General features: G+C 49.8%; 1 protein-coding gene across 1 annotated transcript; it reads left to right on the top strand.

Moving 5' to 3' along the window:
• Positions 1–9,483: 9,483 nt before the first annotated feature.
• SOX9 (SRY-box transcription factor 9) lies at positions 9,484–13,081 on the top strand. Its single transcript, XM_045814398.2, has 3 exons — positions 9,484–10,268; positions 11,267–11,520; positions 12,139–13,081. Exons 1-3 carry the CDS (start codon positions 9,838–9,840, stop codon positions 12,981–12,983), a joined length of 1,530 nt encoding a protein of 509 aa, XP_045670354.1. The 5' UTR covers positions 9,484–9,837; the 3' UTR covers positions 12,984–13,081.
• Positions 13,082–26,814: the final 13,733 nt, after the last annotated feature.

Here is a 26,814-nt window from a genome sequence, read left to right as displayed (position 1 = left end):
CCCCGCATTTCCTACGTGGGGTGGCGGCCCGCTGGCTAGAAGACAATGCTCATTCTTGACCCCTCACTGCACGGCCCCACCCCCCTGAGCAAAAAGATTCACCCAGGAGCAGCAAAAAGCTAAGGCACTTTCGATATTTAATACTTACATAAATACCTGTTGGAATTAACTCCGCCCACCCCACCCCACCCTCAAGCCAGTGCAATAGTTCCTGAAGCTGGTGTTTCTCTCCTGCTCCTGTTTCTCATTTTCCTGCACCTCCTCCTTCTCCTCCTCCTTCTAAATCAATCACAGTTTGGATTTAGGGGCAGGGATGGAGATGGGTGACATTGTTTTTCAAATGCCTCTGGTTGGAAAGGATGAATTGCCAGTTCCCAAAGTGCTTAGGCACGCAAGGCACGTCTGTACACACACACACACACACACACACACACACACACACACTTCCATCCTTGCTTTCCCTTTAAATCCCCCCCCCCCAGGAGGAGCCGGGGAGGGATTTATGTTTCTGGGGCTCTTGGGACTGCAGTCCCTGGGGCCATCTGGGAGTCATTAGCCTACAGATTTCAGGTAGCTCCAGCCACACGTGCAGCCCACATGACACCCCCTAATTCCATACCCACAGCTCCCCTTCTCCAAACAAACAGCAGTGCCGTTTGCAGAGAAAAGAAAATGCCTTCCTTAGAGGAGCTGCAGGGGAAAACCGGGTCATACATGTCTCCTCTGCCCTACCCCCCAACCCCACACCCCCCCACACACCCCGCCCACCATTCATTCAACAGTCAAACAGTCAGCCACTCTGGGGCTCATCCATGAAAGGACTCTGCTTTGTGCTTAGAAAAGCAAGCAAGAAAACCAGGAAGAAAAAAATATTTATTATCATTGTATATTTGGGTAGCAAAGTCTAGAGGTTTCAGAGGTTCTGATATGTTAATAATGACTTCGGTTTGTGGTTTGATTGTTTTCTCAAAACCTGTAAATCCAGGCCAGAAATGTGTAAAGATTGCAATCTGAAAGCTTTATGTCCATCACTGCAAATATTCTTCAAAGGCATGTCTCTAACACCCTTTCTTATAGAAAGAAGTCAGAGGACAGGAAATTTAGAAGAAGGTTCTGGGCAAGGGCAGACTTCCTTGTGAGTGGCACAGATAGCCATCTACAGGACACATTTTGAGGGAAGCCATAAAGACATCTTATCTAAATGGCCAAGGTATCCCACTATGTGCCCTGTAGCTGAAATGTACCATTAGGTATTCATTGCTTTGGCTAAATTTTGGTCAGTCGTTCCTGCACTGCACATTTATTTGGCAGAGTCTCTGTGGCACAACAGAATGGGGTACGAAGGGAGTAACACTTTGTCATTGTTCTCAAGGAGATCACAGTTTAGGGGATGAGCATATGCACACATTAGACAAACGACAGCACAAAAGGGCATGAACAAAATGTTATAAGAACGCAAATATCTTTTCTTGGAGAGAGATCAAGTCTTCACGGAAGGTTTAGCATTTGAACTGGATCTCCATTCCTACCAGTCTGGCTGCTTCTCGGCATGAGAATAGACTGAGCCTAATAGTCATTTACTCCATAGTCTAAATGAGCCTCACATCTTTTCTAGACATCAGTAGGAGAGGGCGGCTTTTATTGGGAGAGACACCCTTCCCTGAAAAGAGAGAGGAGGACTGCGAGCAAGGATTCTAGGGAAGGCTCCCCAGTACAGTAGAAAGGAAACTCCTGAAGATGGGGAAGAAGCCAGTACATCAGTCTAGGAAGACAGGGGTAGCTCCACCCATGGGTCGCTGAGAAACAACCAAAGGACACGGGAGAGACTCGAGGAGTCAGGGATGCTCTTAGGCATGAGCAATAATTAAAATAATAATGATAATAATTCTTTCCTTCTAAGGGAGCATTGTTTGGAATTTTTCAGAATCCAGAGAGAATCTTATCATTTCTCTGAACTCATGCTTAAGTCTCAAAGGCAACCTCACTCCCACTTCCTGGTTGGTTTGACTGAAAAATCAAAGTGTCCTTGGCAGAAGTGAAGTTGGGCTGCGGAAGCTCAGGGACAGAAGGGGGTAGGTGAGTGTTCCTTCCGTCCTCTGTCTGACCCGTGTGGTCGCCTGAGCTAATGAGACTAGCCCCGAAGTTGGCTGAAGTGGATCTCGGGCCCCACTGAGCTGAGGCAGGTGAGCCTGGAGGCCAGTACCCCCACCCGTATCACCCTGAAACCCTGCTTTCCTCAGACCTAAGTTCCTGGAGGAGCATCAGAATCCAGAGAACCTCCTAAGTGCCAGGAAAATAAAAAGCAATTAGTGACTTTTGCTTTAGGCAGAATCTGGAGGGGGAAAAGAAATCCTGGAGCCCCACAAAACCCCACCTCCCTGGGCCTCTTCCGGAACCACAATGTTCAGCCCACTCAGCGTTTGGCCAATGCCACTCTCTCCTCCCTCAGAAGATTTCTTTGCTCCTGGAAAATCATCTGGAAACTGTCATCACCACTGTGCTGGTTGGCAGATGTCCCCCAAAGAGAGAGTGAAGCGTACCACACACTACAAGGCATTTCTGGGCTTGGACCAAGAAAGGGGAGGGGTGTGGAGGTGGGAGGTGACGGCTCAGGAAAAGAGTAGCACAGCATCGCCAGCGGTGGAAGAAGAGAGGTGACTTCTGGGGCCCAGGAAAGGGATGGAAAGACATTTGCCACTGAGCCAGGTGCGCCAGGACCACTCGGCCCTCCTGCCTTCCCCTCTGCACTCTGATGGAGGGCCAAGGATGGGAGGCAGCTCTCTGCGATTCACGCACTCTTTCAGAGCAGGGAAAGAGAAATGCATGGTAAAGGCAGAGAAAGAGGGTCTCAGAACACAAAATGCCCCGGGGGCAGAATGGGGTAGGGGCTGAAGGAGGCGGAATCCACCCACAACTGTGCTCCATCATCGAGAGCCTGGGAGCCAACGCTCAGCCCATCCATCCCGCTGCTCCAGGTCCTGCACAGCCTCCTGGGGTCACCCAGCCCTCAAAATCTACAAGCACCTGCTGCCCGCGATACCTCATGCCTTTATCATAGTTGAGGTTCGAAGGAAAACTGGAGTCTGGGCTCCCTTGGGAGCCAGACTTTGTCCACGAGGGACCCCGGGGAGGACCCTGGAGGCAGAGGGGGTGTCAGTGAATGCCTGGGGACAGTGTCTGTGCCAAGACCACCCAGGGTCCCTTCCTTAGCTACAGAGATAGCAACCCCAGCCAGACATCACCTTTTCTCCTAGTTGCTGAGGGAGACTCGTCACCCCTGCGAGATGTTTCCATTGCTCCAAGACAGTAGGTAGGGGAAAGATGACTTTCCCTTTAGGGCCCTCTGAGACTTTACCTTCTCTTTTAAAGAATAATAAATGCTCTGATGATTGAATCTATGGAGACCTTATCCCTAATTTATAGCAGGAACTGCTTATTTGTCTCTGCTTTGCACGTGGATATTCAGGCACACGAGGGTAAAAAGACAGTCCACTGCCAACCCAAGCTGACAATTGTGTGAACTTTCGGAGCACCCCAAAGGGAGGCCGCTTCTGCAAACAGCCCATACCTCGTCCAGACTGTGCTCTGTTGGGCCTTCCCTTGCGTTTCAACCAATCTGGAAACTGGGGGAGAAGGAGGTTCCAGTGCTAGGACTTGGTGTGAAAACAAACAGTCTGCCCCTTTGCATAAGATGTAAAGACATTGTGTTCTAAAGATAGTAACAGGAACGCTGTGAGATTTTCTGGAGATTTAAGGGAGGGGAAAGGAACAAACAAAAAACTGTCCCTCTCTTCTTTGCCTGGCCAAATGTCATTCTCATTTAAAAGGAAAAAAAAGTGGGGAGGAGAAGTAACAGAGGGGGAAAAAAGCATTTAAGACTCCACTCACAATTTTACATCAGTGAAAGTGTCTTGGGAGAAAGATGTTAAAGAGAAAAAGGGAGAAATGCAGGGAAGGGGGGGGGAGCTGCTTTCGAAAAATTCCCTGATCTGCCTGTTCAAAGCTGAGACAGTACCAGAGACAGCCCTGGCTTCCCCTTCAAACAAACCCGGAATGGAATCCTGTACTAACACTGTCTCTCCCGAAGGCTTGCAGACAGCAACGCGCACCAAGAAATTAATTTGAAATAAACAATGATATGGTAGGCAGCCCAGCGGGTCCCCGAGTTCCCTGCGACGCCCACTTTCCAAGCCCCCCGGGCCATTCTCCCTGGCTCGGGATCAGCCAACCTCCTGGTAGTTTTGTGACGTCACGATCCAAGAACCCTCCGCAGACAGAGCCCCCCCCCCCCGCGTTAAGACGTCACTCTCCAGGAAACTCCAAAGTTGGGGGCTGACTTCAGGGCCTCAGCACTCCCGGTTCCCCGGGGCAGAAGGCACTGCCACCGGACCTCCCACCCGAAGTCAGGCAACCCAGCTGCGCGCTCACGTTTCTCCAAATCCGAGCCCAGCTCGCAGCTTCAGGACACTCGGGTTTTGGCCCCGTGAATGTACAGGTTCGAGTAAACCAGAAGATGCGTTCTCCTTGGGGAGCACGAGGGCCCGGGTAAGAAAGAAAAGATAATTCGTCTATAATTCTGACAGTTACGTTTGGAATTGTATACTAATAGCATTTCTCCCTTTTCCGTGGTTTGATGGAAAAATTTCTCTGCTTAATAAAGACCCGACATAATAACCCACCTTACAGGGACATCTTAGTGGGAGTAGCTGGTTATAATCCCTTCAGCCTGAGATGAAGTCCCCGCTATAGAGCCAGTCCACCCCGGGAGAATCACACAAAACGGTTGTGAGAATCTCCGCTCTTTTCTGCCGGTGTCCTCCCTGGGACTGAATACCCCTAAACCAAAAGGGGACGCGAGGGGAGGAAGAGGCGCAGGTGCGAGCCAGAGAACTGCGGAGGAAGCTCTTGGTGCCGAAGGGAGCCCAGTGGACGAGTGGAGACCGCTGCGAATGGGAGCATCGCTGCGTTGAACTCTTACTTTATTTATATATTTAGATCAGCAAGGCAAAAAGCACCTTTAAGTGAAAATGCCTGAAAGATTTTTAAAAAGAGGAAAATTGGAGAGAGAAAAAAATAAAACTTGGCCTAAGGAAATTTCCAGGCCGTTCTAGGGGTGCTTTGAGGGAATCCGAATGACGCTTGGCTCCCCTGTACCCTGTCTAAAGATATACATTTTCAGAAAAGGAAGGGGGAAACACACACACACACACACACACACACACACACACACACACACGTTCCCTTTGGAAGCCCAGTCCCTTTGGAACTGGGACTTCCCACTGCCATTCCCCCTCCCCCCCTTCCCCTCTGCTAGTCAGTCCGGGTTGAGCCAGCTCCTCCCGCCTCTCGCTTGGCTCTGGAACGCACCCCCGGGCAACCCCGCTGGGCCACAGCCACCCGCGGCCCCACAACCCGGCCAGGTCACCCTGGAGCACTTTGCAGATTCACGCCTCCCTCACCCAGCACCTCCCGTCCACCTCATTCCTCTTTCTGGTAGAAAACAGAAAAGGGAAGAAAACGGAAAGCCCTTTTTGGCCTACAGTTTCAGGGGATGCCGGGACTCTACGGTCCTAGGTGACACATGTCGGATAATCTCCCCAAGTAGGGCGCCCGTTTGGGGAGAAATCCACATGAAGGACTATACAGTCACGTGCGTTTACGGACCTGTTGCTGGGAGTTCTGGAGGCCTGCGATGGGTCCCACACCCACTGGGGCAAAATGTCCAAAGGTCGCCTTGATTCGGCGGTCCACAGATATCTACTGCGCGCCTACGAAGCGACCTGGCATTTTCCTTTTCCCTTGTGCTGTTGCTGTCCAGTCCCATGCCCGTCCTGAGACAGGGTTTACCGGCCGCCTCTCCCCAAAGAGAACCGGTGTCCGGTCTGAAGAGCGACCGGCAAACGCGCTCGCAGCCGGGTGAAAAGTACGAATTACCGAGGAGCGGCTGGGAGCGCGGGGACCCAAGGGTCCCGCCAGGAATTGGGGTCTTTTACCTCGAGGGAACCGGGCCCCAGGGAATTGGCAGAGAGAAGGGATATCCACTTCCCTGAGCACCTCTATAGAGGACATTGCCCCGGGCTGAGATATGCTGCTCAACCCAACCGAATTCTTCTGGGACATACGCCCCTGCTGAAAACGGATTTAGACACGCTCCCCACTTTTGCTTAGAAATTTTGGAGAGGGAGGTTATGGTCCCTAATTCCCTAATTCCCCAGGTAAAGGGAACCCCATTCGCCACACCTTCCACCTCCGTCCGGAGACGGAAACCACCCCCCCCCCCGTGCGGTGTGTTCACACCGCCCCACAGAGTCCACGAAACTCGCTGTAAGCCAGCATCTCTGGGCTCCGGACTCGGCGCCCGCGTAGACGCGGAGGGAACGTGGCGGCCCAGGCTAGGGAAATTGAACCCGGCGCCGGCCCCAGTCGCTGAAAGGGGGGGAGAGGGGTGCTCCCGGGCCTCGGTTTCCCGAGGTCCGCCTTGGGATCTGCTTGCACCTCCAAGTCTCCGCTCCCGGAGGCAGACCTCGCGGCGCTTGCTTAGAGCAGAGACCGGAATGCACGTCGCAGACCGGTGAAGTGCCCTCCGTTGCCTGCCGCTTTTCGTGACCTGCGCCCTTTCCCTTCCTTATCCCCACCAGCATGAGGAGCCCAAGCGTTTGGCTCTGTGCAGAATACTCTGGCTAAAACTGAGCCAACAGCCGCTTTCCCGATCTGTAACCTGAACACTGAGAATGGGTTCCTTTCCCTCTGGCTTTCTCTGATACGGGTGCTCTGGTCGTGGACCGCGAGCGTCTTCCTGGGGCAGGGAGAAGCGGTCAGGGGCTACCCGAGAAATTCACAACGAACGGAACTCCAGAGTGGGGGTGGGGGAGTTGGCACTGGAGCCCCTACAGAAATACAGGACTAATCAACGGTGTCCACGACTCAGACTTGGCCTGGTCCTGGCACACCGATCAGAGGGCAATGTCTGGTATCTGGGAGACAGGGGTCCTTCTCCTGGACCGGATCTCCCGGGTTCGTGCAGACTAGAAACGTCAGGCATCTTGAACCCTCTTTTCTTGCCCCCAATAGACACACGCCTCCCAGTTCCTCTAACTGGGCTGCCCAGAGGTGAATCCAAACGGTAGGAAATATCGAGTAGGAATTTCTGCAGAGATAAATCTCAGCAGCAAAGCAGTCCTGACTGAGTGGAGCACACCACCACCACCCCCCCACCACCACAGCTTTCCTGCAGTTTCTGTGAGTTAAACAGTTTCTGGGCTTTTGGCGCCCTCTCTGGATGCAGCTGAAAATTGCACCTTTAAAAGTCAGCTGATTGTTTATCAGTTTTCAAGATTCAAGAATACAAAGTGTATCTAACGAACCTGTACAAAACACTGTAAATTTATGATTTAAAATTCCCTATACTACATATCTCCTACCACATAATTACATTAAATATATATCTATGTGTACGGATTTATCTTGACAAATATTTAGAGAAAAACTCCAAAATATCTTAAAGTCACAGTCTTCAGTGCTTTTAAGCCAGTCAACACGAGAATTACAATAAAATGCAACTAAATACAGACGCCTTGGTTAAAATTTCTGCCCGAAGTTCTGGTCTCTGAGTGTCCTCCTGGGTCAGGTGCCTACGAATCGCACAGTTATACCCACAAATGTCCCCTCCCCACGACACAGAAATCAGTTGATACTACGCGGGACTCTTTTCTCCTAAGAAAGGACGATGTTGTTCTAATACTTTCCCAGCGTAATCACGGAGCCATGAGTACATGGCTATTGTATGGAGGTCTCTAAAACTTGTAAACAAGCTATAGGGTACTATAGACATCCTCTGTGAGGGAGCTACATTCGTTTAAAAAGTCAATAGTATTTAACTGTAGTTGCAACGTATTACCTTCTGAAGAGTTCCGTTTCCTATAAGAAACGTCGACTTCTTCAGAAGAAAATGAGAGAAAACGAGATTAAAAAAAAAAATCTTCCAGGAAAACATTCTTTTAAATCTTGCAATAGTGTCCGCAATGTCAAATTAGAAATGAACAAGTCTTTGCTATGATGCGGGCCGATGCACCATAACAATAATTTAACTCGAAGCGGACTTCTGGGAGAGCCAGAAAGGGGGAAGTTTAAAATCAGGAGATTTCCACAGTTGTGCGTTTATTTGTGATTCTGAAGACATGTAACCCGCAGGAGCCTAGGATTTTTCTTCTCTTCCAGAACTGATACCTAACCGGGCACTAAAGGCTGTTGGTGCAAACACAAAGGTTGTACTCAAATCACACTAGAGATACATCAGAGACACCCACAATCCCTCCCCCAGAACTCCTAGCCGTCTGCGAGTCGGAGAAGGACCCGACTACAGTCAGGAGACAGGAGCGTCACCCCTCCAGGTGTTTTGTAAAGGAAGGCGAAAACAGGCGAGCTGCACGACTCCGCCAAAGTGCAGTGTTTTGTCTGCGGTGGTGCCCATGTGTTTGGGCTTTTACAAACCAAGTGACCGGCCTCAGCCTCTCGGCCCGGGACGGCCACATTCGCAAAGTTCGATCTCTCAAAGCCAGAGCAGTTTGCAAGCTCTTTCCAGTAGCAACCCTGCTGACGTTTGGACTCGCCCAGGAGCTGAAAAGCAGAACGTCAAAGCAGTTGCCTGTCACTGAGCAGTGTCGCGGGGTGGGGACTTGGGGGGCTGGAGAAGGACTTGTCAGAGTTCAAGGTCGCTGTGGCGCGGGACGGCTCCCGCGAGCGCAGGGCTACTGCGGCGCCGCCGCCGCCGCCACCGCCAGCCTTCGCCGGGACTTAGCTTTGGTTTTCATTGATTCCCTTTGCAAGAGCGCAGCAAAATCCCGACCAGCCGCACCAGCCCCGGCGAACCAGAGCATGTTAATCTATTTATATGGATTATTACAGAGTAACAGCGGGCGTTGAGTCACCAAAACATTGCTTCAAAAGACCATTTCTAAGCACTTTCGGAGGAGGCAGGCTCTAGGAGCATAAACTGGGCTACGCGTTAAAGAGCGACTGCTTTTCGAATGCTACAAACTCCAGCTAAGTCTCCGGGACCGCGCAGAAAACAGTGAAAAGAAACGCTTGGGGGTGGGGGCAGATCCTAGTCTAGACACACAAGCGCGCGCGCGCACACACACACACACACACACAGGCACGCAAAATTCGTGCGGAGACGGCACCAAACTTCTGACATTACGAGAGTACGGCAAACTTACACACTTGGACGTCCCGGGTCCCCCGCCTTCCCCGCTGCACCCCCCCCCCCCACGCCAAACCAGAGGCAGCGCTCCCCTCCCCGCTCCTCCCCTCCCCTCTCGTCACCCAAGCCCAGTGCCACAATCCTCCTCCCCGCAAAATCCAGTCCAATCAGCTGCCTGCCAACCCCTGAAATGCCGTGCTGTGATTGGCTGGCCGTCTCTAAGGTGAGGAGCAGTAGTTATTAAAGAGCCCCAGGGCTGGGAGCTGCGGAGCTGAGAGCGGAGCTTGAAACTCAGTGGAAACTTCAGTGGCGCCGCGACTTGCCAGTTTCACTCCAGGAACTTTTCTTTGCAGGAGGAGAAGAGAAGGGGTGCGAGCGCCCCACTTTTGCTCTCTTTCTTCCCCTCTTCCTTCTCTCCAACTCGCCTTACCCCACTTGGAGCGAGCAGCTGCGGGCTGGCCACCGCGCGCCTTCCCGAGTGCTCGCCGCCGCAGCCGGGTGACGCGCCAGGCTCCCCGGGAGCCGCTCGCTCCGCGTCCGGGCAGCCGAGGGGAGAGGAGCCCGCGCCTCGATTCCCCGAGCCGCCGCGGCTTCTCGCCTTTCCCGGCCACCCGCCCCCTGCCCCGGGCCCGCGTATGAATCTCCTGGACCCCTTCATGAAGATGACCGACGAGCAGGAGAAGGGCCTGTCCGGCGCCCCCAGCCCCACCATGTCCGAGGACTCGGCGGGCTCGCCCTGCCCTTCGGGCTCCGGCTCGGACACCGAGAACACGCGGCCCCAGGAGAACACGTTCCCCAAGGGCGAGCCGGACCTGAAGAAGGAGAGCGAGGAGGACAAGTTCCCCGTGTGCATCCGCGAGGCGGTCAGCCAGGTGCTCAAGGGCTACGACTGGACGCTGGTACCCATGCCGGTGCGCGTCAACGGCTCGAGCAAGAACAAGCCGCACGTCAAGAGGCCCATGAATGCCTTCATGGTGTGGGCGCAGGCGGCGCGCAGGAAGCTCGCCGACCAGTACCCGCACCTGCACAACGCCGAACTCAGCAAGACGCTGGGCAAGCTCTGGAGGTAGGGCCGGCGCGGCAGGGTGGGCTCCGCGGTGGCGGGGGGCGCTGGCCAGGACACTCTCTCGCGCCCCGCCTCCCAGCAGGAGGGAGTTGCCGGTCCCGGAGCCGGCGGGAGGCGGCGGCGGGGGGGGGCGCGGCGGGAACTGAGTGGGGGGGGGGAGGAGACGAAGTGTAACTTGGCTCAAAGTTTGACAAAGTTCTTGGATTGCTCTCTGGGGGGGAAAGGAAGGGAGGTGGAGGGGGGAGGGAAAGGGGACAGAGAGAGCCAGAGGGTGGGAGAAGACTTGTGGGAGACACGGTGGGAGGGGGCTGCCAGCCCTATCTCCCGTCGCTGTGAAGTTCGATCCCAAGTGGGGGGTTGGGTGGGAAGTGAAGTTTGCCCTTCTCTCGCTCCAACGGCGCTCTCTCGTGTAGACCTACAAACCAAGGAGGTGGGATGGAAGCGGGGGGGGGGGGACATCAAGGCCAGAGGAGACTCCTGGCAGGAATGGGGGGGCTGCTGGAAATAGGTGGACACGGTTGGGGGGGTGCAGGAGCTCCTCGCAGATTAAGTGGGTTTTCGGAAAGCTTCTAAGGGTGTTGGGGGCGGGGGGGGGCGTTATAACTACAGTAGCAAAGGCACTTAGAGCCGAAGCAGCGGAGAGCTATTTTCATCTCCAGGGTTTTCCAAAATAGAAGGAGCGAGGGCGGGGCGGGGAGTGACCGCTCAGGTTGGACTAAAAGAACCAAGATTTATTTTTCCATTTTCCCCCCTTCTTTTCTTATTTTCTTTCTTTTTTCTTTCTTTCTTTCTTTCCTTCTTTCCTCCTTTCCTTCTTTCTCGCTTTTAAGAAAATTATGAGCTGCAGCAGTGGCTGGAAAGCAGGGAGGAGGGAGGAAGGGGTTGTGTGCGAGGAAGCCGAGTGGTCGGGGTCACCTCCCCCTCCCGCCGATCTGACAGCTCAGCCGGTTTCACAGAACCCCCTCTGTTTCTCTCTGCGCCCCCTCCCCCGCCCCCAGACTGCTGAACGAGAGCGAGAAGCGGCCCTTCGTGGAGGAGGCGGAGCGGCTGCGCGTGCAGCACAAGAAGGACCACCCGGATTACAAGTACCAGCCGCGGCGGAGGAAGTCGGTGAAGAACGGCCAGGCGGAGGCCGAGGAGGCCACGGAGCAGACGCACATCTCCCCCAACGCCATCTTCAAGGCGTTGCAGGCCGACTCGCCGCACTCCTCCTCCGGCATGAGCGAGGTGCACTCCCCCGGGGAGCACTCTGGTGAGTCCTCCCCCCCCCCCACAGCCCCAGGCTAAGCCTTCCGCGGGGCCCACTGGCACACCCCCAGGTCTCCACGGAGTAGGGTCCGCTTAGGGACTTTGCGCTCCCCGGGGAGGGAGAAACTACCCCTAGCACCTAATCCCCCTCCCCTCCCAGTCCAGGGCCCCGAGAGGCCCCTACACACACACACAGACACACACACACACACACACACACACACACACACACACACACACTCTCTCTCTTCAATCTCTACATCCTAGCAGATTAATTTTTATTGCGAGGTAAAATGCCTTTACAGCTTTACAGGACTTCTTCCTCCTTCTCTCCCTCCGCCACCCCAAAAGCACACACAGCGTTCTTCCACAAGTAGCAATTTGGTCCTACCCACCCTCCGGACCTCAGAACCCCTCTCCCCCCATAAAAGGAGATCGCCGAATGTGTACTGGCCGGTTAATCATTTGGCGACTTATCTCGGGTGCAGCGCGCCTCCTGCGAGGTTGCGGGTCCTTCTGACACTTCAGCTTGGAGGGAGGGTCCCAGGAGGGTTCCTAAGATTAGGGCCTCTGCACTGCCCGTATTGACTTTTCTGTGCCGCTTCTCTTTTATTGCCCGCAGGGCAATCCCAGGGCCCACCGACGCCACCCACCACCCCCAAAACCGACGTGCAGCCGGGCAAGGCTGACCTGAAGCGCGAGGGGCGCCCCCTGCCAGAGGGGGGCCGACAGCCCCCCATCGACTTCCGCGACGTGGACATCGGCGAGCTGAGCAGCGACGTCATCTCCAACATCGAGACCTTCGACGTCAACGAATTCGACCAGTACCTGCCGCCCAACGGCCACCCGGGGGTGCCGGCCACGCACGGCCAGGTCACCTACACGGGCAGCTACGGCATCAGCAGCACGGCGGCGACCCCGGCGGGCGCGGGCCACGTGTGGATGTCCAAGCAGCAGGCGCCGCCGCCGCCCCCGCAGCAGCCCCCGCAGGCCCCACAGGCCCCGCAGGCGCCCCCGCAGCCGCAGCAGGCGCCCCCGCAGCCACAGCCGGCGCCCCCGCAGCCGCAGCCGGCGCACACGCTGACCACGCTGAGCAGCGAGCCGGGCCAGTCCCAGCGAACGCACATCAAGACGGAGCAGCTGAGCCCCAGCCACTACAGCGAGCAGCAGCAGCACTCGCCACAGCAGATCGCCTACAGCCCGTTCAACCTCCCGCACTACAGCCCCTCCTACCCGCCCATCACCCGCTCGCAGTACGACTACACGGACCACCAGAACTCCGGCTCCTACTACAGCCACGCGGCGGGCCAGGGCTCCGGCCTCTACTCCACGTTCACCTACATGAACCCCGCGCAGCGGCCCATGTACACCCCCATCGCCGACACCTCCGGGGTCCCTTCCATCCCGCAGACCCATAGCCCCCAGCACTGGGAACAGCCGGTCTACACGCAGCTCACCAGACCTTGAGGAGGCCTTGCACAAAGGGTGATGATGACCGTGATGGCCCTAAAAAGAGCCGAAGAAATAAATAACCGACCAGAATTTCCTTGGGACATTTTTTTTTTCTTATTCCTTAAAAGACATTTAAGCTAAAGGCAACTCGTACCCAGATTCCAAGACAGAAACATTAGCTATCCAAGCGCATTACCACCTTGTTGCAAATCAGTGGCCAGGCCGCTCGTGGCCAGATGGACCGGCGGAATCGCTGAGAAACCGAACTTGGACACTTTCTTCAAAGCAAGCATGGAGGATAATGGAGAATCATCGTGTGACCAATTTGCTCGATCTCTCTGCCTGTTTGGACTTTGTAATTATTTTTTAGCAGTAATTAAAGAAAAAAGTCCTCTGTGAGGAATATTCTCTATTTTAAATATTTTTAGTATGTACTGTGTATGATTCATTACCGTTTTGAGGGGATTTATACATATTTTTAGATAAAGAAATTAAATGCTCTTATTTTTCCAACAGCTAAACTACTTAGTTGAACAGTGTGCCCTAGCTTTTCCTGCAACCAGAGTATTTTTGTACAGATGAGATTTCTCTTACAAAAAAAAAAACAAAAAACAAAAAACAAAAAAAAAAGTGTGTGTGCGTTGTTGTATTAACATAAAAAAACACAAATTTGTGTGATGTGATCAGTTTTGGGGGTTAGCTTTGCTTAATTCCTCAGGCTTTCTGATTCAAGGAGGAGCTGCCTTAGAAAGAAAAGTAAAGGCCTTATTTTGCAAATATGGAAGTAAACCATAGTCTAGAGAAGCATTTGGTAAGCTTTATCATATATATATTTTTTAAACAAGAGAAAATACCTTGAGCCTTAAAACCATGCTGCTGGAAAATACTTGTGCTCTCTGTTAGTGCGTTTCCCTCCGCATTGGCTTGATTGTTGCAATCTTAAGAAAGAAGTGAAAACCAAGCAAAGGAGATGAAAACTTTTCTGGGAATGTTTCAGCAGCCAGTAAGTGCCCCGGCACACTGCCCCCTGGTTGCCTGCTGGAGCCCCATGTGGGACACAGATGCTAGAACCCTCTCCCTTACGCTGTCACCTGTGCCTCTCCAAACACCAGCAGTGAACCTTCAAGACATTCCACGTGCTAAAATTATTTATTTTGTAAGGAGAGGTTTTCGTTAAAAAAAAAAAAAATCTTTCTCTTTTTAAAAAAATTTTTTTTAAATTTTACCTTCTTTAAAATAGGTTGTTGGAGCCTTCCTCAAAGGGTATGGTCATCTGTTAAATTATGTTCTTAACTGTAACCAGTTTTTTTTTTATTTATCTCTTTAATCTTTTTTATTATTATTAAAAGCAAGTTTCTTTGGATTTCTTGTCCTAGATTTGTATAATATACATGCCTTTTTGTCTGTCCTTTTTTTTTTCTTTGTTGTTTTGTTGAAAACAAACTGGAAACGTGTTTCTCTTTTTGTATAAATGAAAGGTTGCAGATGTAGTGTATCACTGAGTCATTTTCAGTGTTTTTCTGCCACAGATATTTGGGCTGCCTAAATTGTGTGTGTGTGTGTGTGTGTGTGTGTGTGTGTGTGTGTGTGTGTGTTGTGACACAAAACAAGGCTAGCATGGGTCATGGAGAGTCCCCTGCATGTTTTCTTGGAGAGAAGGCGGAAAGGTGGAGGGGATCAGCCCACCGAGAGACCTGAATTCTTAATTCCTTCTGTGGCTGGAGAGTTCGAGGATTGCTTTTTAAAAAAGACAGCAAACTTTTTTTTTTTATTTAAAAAAAGATATATTAACAGTTTTAGAAGTCAGTAGAATAAAATCTTAAAGCACTCTTATAATATGGCATCTTTCAATTTCTGTATAAAAGCAGATCTTTAAAAAAATATTTCTGTAACTTAAGAAACCTGGCATTTAAATCATATTTTGTCCTTAGGTAAGGTTTGGTTCGTGTTTGTGTTCTGTTTGTTTTGCTTGTTTCCACCCCCCCAAACCTTTTGTTCTCTCTGTGAAACTCATCTTTCCTTTTTCTCTTTCATTCTTTTTTTTGTATATTATTGTTTACAATAAATATACATTGCATTAAAAAGAAAATGGCCCCGTGGACTGGCTTATTCACCGCATTTTCCCCTTCAAAGGATGATTTGAAGAATTGAGGAACAGAAGAGATTGTTCCATACTGATCTCTGTGATGTTTTCTTTTTTTTTTTTTTATGTTGCACTTTGGACTATCCCAAAACTGGCAGTGGTGAAAAGACTGTATCCCCAAAAATCTACGTGGAAATATCTTGGAAAGTGTCACCCTGTTAGGTCACCTAGACAATTACATATCAGTAGTTGCTCGCTCAGGCAAAATGTTTGTTGTGGTATTAACAGCCTCATGCTTCAGGGCAAAAGCTGTTTCCCTATGGAACTCAGAGGGGAATATTAGACCTAAAGTCAGTAGCTTGTCAGTAGATAAAATGCCAGGGGGGGTGACTTGCCTGCCTGAATTCAATCAATCGAACTTTCTATTACCATGAACACACACCAACAAGGGGTGTCCGTTTAAAAGGCAGAAGAAGCCAAAAGAAAAGTTTCAAGGACAACCAGAGGGAAGTCTGTTCTATTAACCCATTATATCTGATTCAGAGCCATCCTGGTCTATCTGCTGGGACAATGGAATGAGATTACCTTATTTTACTGTTCCCTCCCGTTTAACTCATTCTGAGAAGATGCAAAGCCTTGGTAGAAGCAATAAGACCTAATCCTGTTTTTCTTGGCCTGGGTGAGATGGGAGTTTCCAGGATCAGAGAAACGTCCAGGTCATTTTTCATTAAACAGATGAAATCATTCCTTCCCTCCCACCCCCACACAGAGACACCCCCCCCAACCCCACCCCCACAGACTGATTGGGGGAAGTGTCTCTAAAGGAGGCAAGTCTCTTGTCACCTCAGGCTGGTTTGACTCCTGGGCCCCTGTCTCCGACAGTCCTCACCGGTATCCAGACTCTCTGGTATTACGCCACATTGTCTGTTTTTGCTTTTTTGGATTCCTGGCTTGGGTCCCACACCAGGATCATGGCAACCAGGAAAATGGTAGTTATCAAATCGAGACAACATTAGTGCTCGGCCTCCTTTGCAAATTCCTTCAACATCGATTGAGGGCCTGTGATCTGCGGGGCACTGTGCACATCTGGCCCTGCCCCCGGCACCCACAAACGTCACATTCTGTTGCTGGTTTGTGACACAGCGCCCGTCGGCTTAGGCTCAGAGTCTAGCCTCCATTCTTACAAAATCTCTATTGTTTTTCCCCTTGCCAACACTCACAAAGTCCTTTTTAAAGTGTCTGTGGTGCTTACCAATTCTTGTCCACCCTTATTCACCCAAATCCCCTTATCAGTTAAACTCAACACATAACACCCAGTCCTGACCACCCCTTCCCCTACCAAATCCATAATGTTTGCAAGATTGTTTTCTCTTCTCCTAGAAATATGCTCTTCTCCTCCGTGTGTGACCTTCCACAGACCTTCTTAGAGCTAGAAGGTTTCTTTCGGGTATAATCGGGTAGGGCAAGTGCTTACTTTCCTGTGCCTTGGTTTCCCCTTTTGTTAAGAACATTTATAATCTCTCCTCTTGTAACAGGGATGTTATTAGAGCGGTTTTTAGCAAGAAGCAGTCTGGCACCTGACTGCTTCCAAATCTTCCAGTCGGCACAGGACTCCTACTGCACAGTATAAAACGTAAACAGTAAACGGGGTGTTCACAGGCTGGTTCTTAGACGCAGGAAAACACAAGAGACAGTGGAGCACAGACAGAGAATTCCTCGGAATCCCACCCACCTCCGTGCACCCAATCGAGGCAAAGCCCGGCACCACCAGATTATAAAATATTTTAGAGGAATTTTTATTCTCAATCTAGAAACGCAGAGCTTATCACCCTGACAACAAGACACGTATTGAAAACCTAGGAAAGAATCCTCCAGAACAGAAAAAGCTTATAATTAGATCCAGGGTTATTTTGTTTATTCGCATTCACAATAAAACCTGTTTTTAAAAAAACTATCTCAACAAAAAGGGCTTTTTTTTTTTTTTTAAACAAAAGGGAATAAACATTAGGGAATAAACACCTCACTTAGAATCAGTCCTTTGGGCAAAATGGCACTTACGAATTAGCTTGAGTTGTGTGTTTGGCTTTCCCACCTGAACTCCATCCGACTCCTTTTTTTCCCTGATTTCCACACTGAACATTTCTTTTTTTTTTTTTTTAAGATTTTATTTATTTATTTGACAGAGAGAGAGACAGCGAGAGAGGGAACACAAGCAGGGGAAGAGAGGGAGAGGGAGAAGCAGGCTCCCCCCGGGGGAGCCCAACGGGGGACTCGATCCCAGGACCCTGGGATCATGACCTGAGCCGAAGGCAGACGCTCAATGACTGAGCCACCCAGGTGCCCCACACTGAACATTTCTGAGGTGCTGCTGGGCTACTTTGTAAATTAACTAAATTGACGAGCTATCATTATAGCAGAGAGAGGTTTACCGGGGATGCTAGGTAAGCATAAGCCTCGGGCCTGGTCACTTGCACAGACTCCTTGTAAGGTCCTGTACTTAATCTCATGTTTTAAAAGTGTGTATACACACACACACACACACACACACACACACACACACACAGAACTAGATAAGCTCCAGGCCCCACAAAACCTGGGTCTGCCCAAGACCAGGGCTATTGGACGGCCAACCGTGACATCAGAGGATACAAGGTACTTTCATTTCTATTCTCGCCAGTGCCTGGCACATGGTCTGCTGACTGAACGGCAACCCTACATCGTACCCGTGGACTCGCCAGCAATGTCACAGAACACGTCTCTGGGAATCTCCGCCGTTACGCTCTAGCATGAGACCTGACACAGTTTTCTACACTCTCTGAGACGCAAACTCTTTTCATCTCTCATATGATATTATCTCCTGGGCACCGTAGAGGTTAAATGAAGCATAAAGCCCTAAGACTGCTCGTTACCTGTCCGTCCTCGTCCCTTCACTCCACACTTGTGACTCACTTCTATCTGTTCCTGACACCACCTTTCTTGCACTTTGTTAGCGTGTCCCATTGACTCTTGGAGCTGACAAAGGTTTGCTGGGCCCCGATTGGGTTATTCCTTTGCCACCGTTCACAGACCAGACCTCTTTTACTCCGTACATCTGAAGAAGAGTTATTGTAGACCAAATACAACACGGGGCCGGCAATATCAGATTTGGATTTGAAACAACCAGGCAAAATTCAAGGCAATACATACGTTACTTGGAAGCTGCCGCTAGACGCAACCCTTGAAATTTCGGGATTTTGTGTTGAATTTAATGCAATTACCAGGATATCACGCTGCCATATTCCACTTGAGGAAGATTTCTATTCCTCAGTGTCCCCACAAACCTTTGCAAAACATCTCCTGTGGGTCAGGATTCAGCAGCGAACAAGGACAGATGCGGCCCCTGCCCTTAGGGTGCTCACATGTCACAGTAGCAAAGGAAGGCTTGCAGAAACCAATCACATCCTGGTATTTTCTTGTTCACCTGCTATGAAAAAAAATGCAACTGATTAGGGCCTCATCCAGGCTGAGAGGTGATGGTGGCCTAGTCTCAGAAGCAGAGGGACTGGGTAATTGATGGATTGGGGAATGATTTTGGTGAAAACTTCCTGACCTCTTTCTCTCCTAATCTCCATTCATTTCTCAGTGATGTGAATTTACTCTGACCCAATTTACATAAAAGTGACCCACTCTGTTTTTACCTTAGTCATTCCGTCCTGGCCCCTGCAGTAACACTCTTAGTCTCTCTACCTCCTGATGAACCACACATGCATCACACAATTTATTGTCATTTTACCAGAGACCTCAGAAGAAGGAGGCAGTCCCTGAAACTCAAGAGGGTCTCTTGACCTCCAGAGACTTGCTTAATGCACCCCACGGGTTTATGGAATCAGAAATGGGAGGTGTTTTAGTTAGGTTGTGTTCTCATTGCAAAAATTATTTATGCAACATCTCAGCCATTGAATACTCTTCAATCTCTTCTAGAATGCTTACATTGATTGAGAACTCACTTTCCCTGCCCTGGAGAGCTTTTTTAAAAATATTTTTTATATTTATTTATTTATTTATTTATTTATCTATTTATTTGAGAGCAAGAGGGAGAGAGAGAGAGAGAGCATGGGGGAAGAGCAGAAGAGAGGGAGAATCTCAAGCAGACTCCCCACTGAGCATGGACCCTGACATGGACCTTGATTCCATGACCCTGAAATCATGACCGGAGCCAAAATCAAGAGTCAGCGGCCCAACCAACCGAGCCACCCAGGTGCCCCTGTCTTGGAGAGCTTTCATCATGCAAAAGTCTTACAGCTACAGTCTCTACCAACAGTCCAAGGAGACCCGGCTCTACACCAACATGGTAGGAGACTTGTCTTTCTTTAAAATGATAGCCCTTCAGCTAGTTACACAATTTTCAAGTTTTCTTTCGGATTCTTCCCCCATGCTAAACATTTCTAATACATTTTACACATGACCTGGTCCCCAAACCCTTCTCTACCTTGTCATTTTTCTTTGAATGTATTTCACTTACTAGCATTCCCCAAATTAATTCCAGGACTCCAAATATGGTTTGACTAATATGGAAGATGAGTTGGTTCATCCCTTTTGTAATCAGAAATTGTGCTTTTATTAATTTAAATTGAAACCGTATGCATTGCCATGGTAGCCAAACACCCAGTTATGTTACGGTGCGGTATTTCTCACCTATCGCATAGCTGTACAACTGAGTCTTTGAACTGAATTACCAAGTTTTACATTTGCCTCTGTCTTGACTGGACTGTGATATATACAGGCTCCACGGAAGGAAAACGAGGGAAAGGGGTTTACATCATTGAGCTCTTACTTGGCCAGGCACTGGGACGGACGTTTTATGTACATGGTCTCATTGAATCCATTTAGTAACCCTTAGAGATGGGTGTTATTATTACAGTTTTATTAAGGAGGAAACTGAGGCTCAGAGAGATTAAACAATTAACCTAAATAAGGTCCTGTAACTAGGAAATGGCACAACTACCATTGACTCCCCCCAACCCACTACCTGCCCCCACCTACTGAATCTTCAGTTTTCAAAAGAAAATTTGAAATACAGTTTATAATGGGAAAAAGAGAGTGAAGTCTTATGTTGTCAGTTATTTTATTGGGAATCTCTTTAGAGGAAAATCTGACCATATGACCTCCCCCACCTCCTGCTCAGTACCTTGCAATGGCTTCCTATTCACTTGGAATGCAATCCAGAATCTCTACCAGACGATCCTCCAGGGCTTTGTAAACTACAGCCCACAGGTCAACTCCAGCCCATCACCTATTGTTGCCAATAAAGCTTTATTGGAACATGGTCATATCCATTAGCTTATAGATCATGTATGCAGCTTTCCTGCTATGACAGCACTATTGGGCTGTTGGAATAGAGATCACGGTCTACAAAGCCTAAAGTATTTACCAGCTGACCCTTTACTCACCCTTTTCCTACACTTCTAGCCCTTGCCTGTTTCTGTCACCTCATCTCTCTTTTTTTTTTTTAAAGATTTTATTTATTTATGTGACAGAGAGACAGCCAGCGAGAGAGGGAACACAAGCAGGGGGAGTGGGAGAGGAAGAAGCAGGCTCATAGCGGAAGAGCCCGATGTGGGACTCGATCCCGGAACGCCAGGATCACGCCCTGAGCCAAAGGCAGACGCCTAACGACTGCGCTACCCAGGCGCCCCTGTCACCTCATCTCTTGCCATTACTCTCCTTATTCCCTGTGACCCCACCCTTCTGCCCTCTTTCTCATTCTTAAATCTGTCAAGCTCTTTGCCACTTAAGGGCCTTTGCACCTGCTAATTCCTTGGCCTGAAGCACACTTTCATCATTCCCATTTTTCCCTTACCATCTTTCAGATCTCAGCTCAAATGTCATCTTCTCCATGGGACCTGGCCACCCTAGATCGAGTGGTCCACAGTGCTGTCACCCCAGTCACTCTCCCGTTGTCCTGTCTACTTTTGTAATGGCATCACTTTTTCTTTCTTTTCTTTCTTTCTTTCTTCCTTTCTTTCAAGATTTTATTTATTTATTTATTTATTTATTTATTTATTTATTTATTTATTTATTTGACAGAGAGAGAGACAGCCAGCGAGAGAGGGAACACAAGCAGGGGGAGTGGGAGAGGAAGAAGCAGGCTCCCAGCCGAGCAGGGAGCTCGATGCTGGGCTCAATCCCAGAACACCGGGATCACGCCCTGAGCTGAAGGCAGATGCTCAATGACTGAGCCACCCGGGCGGCCCACACCATCACTTTCTGAAAGCATCTTTGTCATTTGTGCCCATCACCTTCAACTAAGGCTTTGAACTTTGTGTGTGTGTGTGTGTGTGTGTGTGTGTGTGTATGTGTGTGTGTGTGTGTGCGTGTGTGTTAAAGATTTTACTTTTAAGTGTTTTCCACACCCACCATGGGGTTGCACTCCCAACCCTGAGATCAGGAGTTGCATGCTCTACTGACCGAACCAGCCAGGCGCCCCTAAACTTTGTCTTACTCCCAACTTACCTCTGGTACCCGGAAAACTGTTCAATGCATAACAAGAGCTCAATAACTCTTTATTGATGAATTCATTGATAGAGTAACCTGTTTTTATTCCCCTAGATCATCAGGTGGGAATTGAGTGTTAGGGATTAAGAAGCAAAAACATCGTCAATTCCCCTGTAATTAGATAATCAATGAAGTGAACACGTGATGAGCGTTCAGCTAGGAGCTAGGGACCCAACATCCTCAGAAACCAAAACTAGTAAGATAAGGAGCTCACAAGAAGAAGGATGGAAGTGAAGTAATTAAACCAACGATAGTGTCGAGGGTTGAGCTAGAGGTGCGCGCAGAACGCTATAAAAATCTAGAAGATGCAGAGCAGACAGAGCTTTCTGGAAGGAGGGGGAGCGGGCTAGCCGAAGGAAGCTATTTCAGGCACAGAGAAGGGACAAGGTGACAACATGGGGACGTGAAACAGGTTCGTGCTTCGGGGCCACCGCACGTTGGTTCAGTGCAACTAGGGTTGGATGTGGGTAGGTCAAAGGGCGGAGAATTAGTTGAGAGATAAGCAGGGATAGAATCACAGAGAATTTTAGAAAGATTTTAACCAGGATAATGACGAGAGCCATTGTATGTTAAAAAGAGGGCGTCCTCCCCCCGCCACACACACCAAACCAGACTTCAAAATCCAGAAACAGGGAGACCACTTGGGGGTCTCTTGTTCAGTCCACTGCAGGCGACATAAAAATCTGAGCCGAGGTTAAGGCAGGGGCGGTAAAAGGGGAGAGAGGGGAGTGGGGATGGCTATGAGGAGACTCGAGAGGTAGAAGCGGGTTTTGAGAACTGGTGGATGTAGACCAGGACGGTGGAGTCAGGCAGAACCTCTGTGTTCAGTCCTTGGTGACCCGGTGAGAGGCGGCGCCGTTGGACACGTGGTGGAATATAGGAACGCGCTCGCTGGGCATTGAATGCATGTGTGACCCCTAATACGAAACATGCATAGAGTGTGGGATGTAATCAAAATGCAGCTTCAGTTTTTCCTTTACTGTCTCTTTGGGCTTTATTCAGGAGCTGGGGTCTTCCCTTGGCTCTGAGTGATCGCAGGGGGTGCGATTGGGACTGAGGGGAATGAGGGTAAGACTTGTCCCAACATCCTCAGAAAATAAAAAGTCCTCTGGTGATATAGTTACAAAATAATAATCACTTTTCAAGGTCTCATTTCAGGAAATAACAAAATTGGCTTCAAATTCTATCTTCTTCCTGCCTCACCTCATGATTGCTTCAGGATGGAAACCCATACTCGGGGAGAGGGGAGTCCTCCCCTTCTCTGCACGTTCCCTGTTTGCCCCTCTCCCACTGGCTAGCTACTGTTCCCTGTCTGCCCAACAGAGTCCCAAGGGATGTGATAAACAGGGGAGGAAAGGCGAGGAAAGGAAAAGAAACAATCATGGAAATGGCGCCCCATGTTGAGTCCTGGCAGATGGTCAAACTGGTATCCCTGGTGGGCCAGGCACTTGATCAGAGCTGACTTTTGCCCTGGGCCACGTTCAGGATTTCTCATGTGTGCCGCTGTCTTGACTCAGCCATATACGTTATTACTCAGACCGGTGGCTTTCAACACCTACCCCACCACCCGGCATCCTCAGAACACCTCCAGCTTCTTTCTGTGAGGTCTCTCCCCTGCAGACGACCCTGCTAGACAGGAGCCAAGAAGAGCCTCTGCTTGCTCCCTGTCCCAGGGAACCACGGGGTGCGTGGAGACATATCGCTGACCCGGAGAAGTCTCCGCTTCTCACATCCCACCGGAGTTACCTAGACTCTTGAGTCAGGTCCCAGTTCTCTGTGTTTCTTGACTATGAGAATGCATTTCAAAGTTTGCCGGTAGCATCTTTTAAAGCCCTGTCTGCTGGACTTGAAGACGGTGGATAGCACTACCGTATGAGCCCGGGGAAGAGTGGATGAGGATGAAAAGCATGACATCGACTCCCTGAAAAGCACCCTTCCCAGATTTCCCTTTTCTTTTTCTGTCTCTGCCCCTCCCTGATTTTATTGAGGTAAAAAATGAAAAACAAAAACAAAACCTTACCTACGGTGAGAGGCATAGATCTTAAGTGTGTACCTCCGTACTCTGATAAATGTGTGCATCTAAGCAGTCACCACCCCAATCCAGTTAGAGAACAGAACCATCACCCCGCAGAGAACAGAACCATCACCCCACAGAGACTACTGCGAATAGAGCTGATAGGGCAAATATCTAGAAATGTTACCGCTGGGTCATAGAACAGAGAAATGCTCAGCTTTGTAAGTACCTTCCACGCCATTTTTCTAAGTGCATAAATCATTCAATACTCACATATAGAGTTCCAGTTCTTCGACACCAACAGCAGCATTTGTTGTCAGATTTTAAAATTTTGGTACCTATTTTTGTGAAATGGCATCTTGTGCTTTTAATTTGCATTTCCAGTGACTCTTCCTCCTTGATGCCTTCCGTAATTCTCTTGTGCATTCTTCGGCATTACAGAATTAATATGATGTCAGATCTGACGTCTTTCGAAACCCAGATGTTTATTTCCTTTCCTTGGAAATAGATTTCCTTTCTTTGGAAATTTTTACGACTTTTTTAAAAAGATTTATTTATTTATTTTAGAAAAAGAGAGAGAGTGGTGGGGGAGAGGGAGAGAAGCAGACTCCCCTCTGAACATGGAGCCTAACACGGAGCTACACGCGGGACCCTGAGATCACGACCTGAGCCAAAACCAGGAGTCCGACGCTCAACTGACGGAGCCACCCAGGTGCTCCGTGTTCATTTTTGCAGCTGCCTGAGAACTGTATGAATCCAGCTAGAGCCACATAGGGCATGCCAAGCGCTGTGTGTGGGGGAGGGGGGGTGGCTGATTGTACCGGCCCTCTGGGTCCAGCTGCAGACAAATAAGGCTGGGAATCTAGGAGTATCTAATAGGAGACTCCCAGCTCCCTTATGCTCAGCTCGGGAAACAGAGGAAGTCAGGAAACTGGAAGGGAATGTTAAAGCCCAAATAAACATCAGCATTTCTAGGTGGTGCTTATTCAAGTTACCCTACATTCTCTCACTGTGGGGACCCACATCCATGCAGATAAAGGGTGTTATAGGAAGGCAACATTTGTGGGGCTTTTGCACTCTATCGCTTTAGGCCCCTGGAAAGGGTAAGAAGTGCTCTTCCTCTGGGTGTCCTTCATGTCTGTCAGTTGGAGGGGGCAGGAAAGGGCAGTCTTCTTCTAGGGTCCCCAAAGCGGAGATAGAGGAAGGAGCCTGTAGCTTCATTTCCCCTTATGCCTGAGGCCCCCGAATCCCAGAATGGTCATGCATTCGTCCCGTCTCCCAGCCAACAGAACTACCTCTCTCCAGAGCCAATTTTGAAAGTCCCTGAAATTTCTGCAGCCCTCACCGAACATGAGCATACATCTGACCTCTGCGTTGATTTCATCACCCAGCTGGCCGCTGTCTGAACTCCTGCCTCCATGGAGAATTCTTGAAATCCATCCTATTCTCCACCTGCAGCTGTTTTCTGGGATTTGGGGGGGGGGGGGAAATGATATGGCATTTTTAAGTCTCCCCAATGCCCCTGCTCCTAGATTCCCCTATTCCCACCAAGACTCTTCCACGTCCAATTTTCATCTGTGTTATCTGGTAATTTTGATTCGGCCATAACGCAAGTGGTTAACTATGGAAACCAAGCTTGCATTGATGCCAGACAGCAAAACTAAGATGGCAGGAATGTAACTTGAGCCAACAGAGTATCAGAAATCAGCCATGAGCAGTAACCGATCAATGGACATGAGGGCAAATGAAATTCAGCTGTCCAGCTAGAGGCCAGCACCCACAGCTATTAATCAAAAACAATCCTCATGAGCATAGAGTGTAGAAAGAACTGTCTTGCTCTGGTCTATTCAGCCACATTGCTCAAGAGGTCATAATCATTGAGACAACAAATGTTGCATGCTCGTCTACCCCCTGACAGCCTCCATGCAAGAGGCTAATGGTACAGAGAGACCCCACACCTAGTAAGGAGAGACCTGCATTACCGATAATTTTAATAAATTATGGAGTTATGATCCTGGATTAAAGATAGTCAAGGGAGTTAAGGGAGTAAAAAGCTTATAGTCAGGTGTTCCTTAGCCTCTAAAATTCATCATCTGAACACGTACTGCTTTTAAATACTGAAAGAAAAAGAAAGGTTACTAATAAATAAATTGATTACCTAGAAAAAAACAACAAGAGCCTAATCCTTAGAGCCACTGTCCACCTGACCAGCGTCTAGATCACCCCACATGGCAAGGTTAGACTTTATCACAACTCTCCTGGTTTAATTGAAGCTGTAGTTACCAGTCATTATCGATGGCGGGCGGTGGGGATGGGCTGGCCAGCTCCTCACTTTCCCAGAAACTCTGTCTATTCTGATGTGATATCTACACTCTTTCTCCAAGTGGCCCCATTTTTCACACTTGATTTCTCAGAGCTACCCAGCCCAAAAGTCCCCCCGGAGAAAGAGTCCAATCGCTTTTGAAAGGGAGCCAATGATTCTGTCTGTCTTTTCTGCTTATTCAGTGTAACATCCTGGTGCATCGTCGACAGAAACGATACGAAATGCTCACCTACTCTTGGCCTCATGGGCCAAGCGCCTGACGAAAACCGGGTTTAAGCAGAGCTGACATAAGCAGATTTATCTCGAATTTGTATGAGACGGAAAGAAAGAACAGCCACGCTACACTATCGGTTCACCCCCAGTAGCAGCGAGGAAGTCTGCTTGCAAATCTTCCCCTCTGAGCCATAACAGAGAATTCAGTCCCCATTTTGCAGTCTGGCTCGGAGACGGAAGAGGGAGAAAGGGTGCAGGGACCCCCATCTCTGCTGCGGACACCCTTCTTGGGGATGCCCACCCTGCCTGGGAGAAGGATCTTGACAGACTGTAACCCCCCTCAGGCGGGGACCCACCCTGCAAGCTGCTGATGTCCCGCCACAGCTGTTTCCGTGTTTTATTACGATTTTCTCCGCCTTTCATTTTTCAGGCCAAGGAGAAGCTCAGGGGGCCCATCTGTTTCTCTCTTGCCCTTTTCCCTGTTCCCAGAAGCAAAGCATACACATGCCTGCGTGCACACACACTCCACACCAGGCCGCCTCAGACTCCCCTTAGGTCAGTGCCGCGAAGGAACCAGAAGGGAACCCCACCCACCCAGCCACACTCCAGGGACCTGCAGTGAGAGGCGCGTGGGGAGAGGAGGGGGCGCTCTCAGAAAGCTGGAAAGGAAGAGTGGGTG

This window comes from Ursus americanus, chromosome 23, assembly GCF_024610735.1.
Source record: "Ursus americanus isolate L20-20 chromosome 23, mUrsAme1.1.p, whole genome shotgun sequence".
In the NCBI taxonomy this organism is placed as follows: Eukaryota; Metazoa; Chordata; class Mammalia; order Carnivora; family Ursidae; genus Ursus; species Ursus americanus.
Note: the sequence above shows the minus strand (reverse complement) of the source record. Positions and strands in the feature narration are given on the sequence as shown.

Bases quoted from the DNA above. Each gene is read 5' to 3' on its own strand.
- SOX9 (XM_045814398.2), top strand. From the start codon at position 9,838: ATGAATCTCCTGGACCCCTTCATGAAGATGACCGACGAGCAGGAGAAG. The intron at 10,269-11,266 runs GTAGGGCCGGCG...CCCCGCCCCCAG, and splicing joins ACGCTGGGCAAGCTCTGGAG to ACTGCTGAACGAGAGCGAGA. The intron at 11,521-12,138 runs GTGAGTCCTCCC...TATTGCCCGCAG, and splicing joins CTCCCCCGGGGAGCACTCTG to GGCAATCCCAGGGCCCACCG.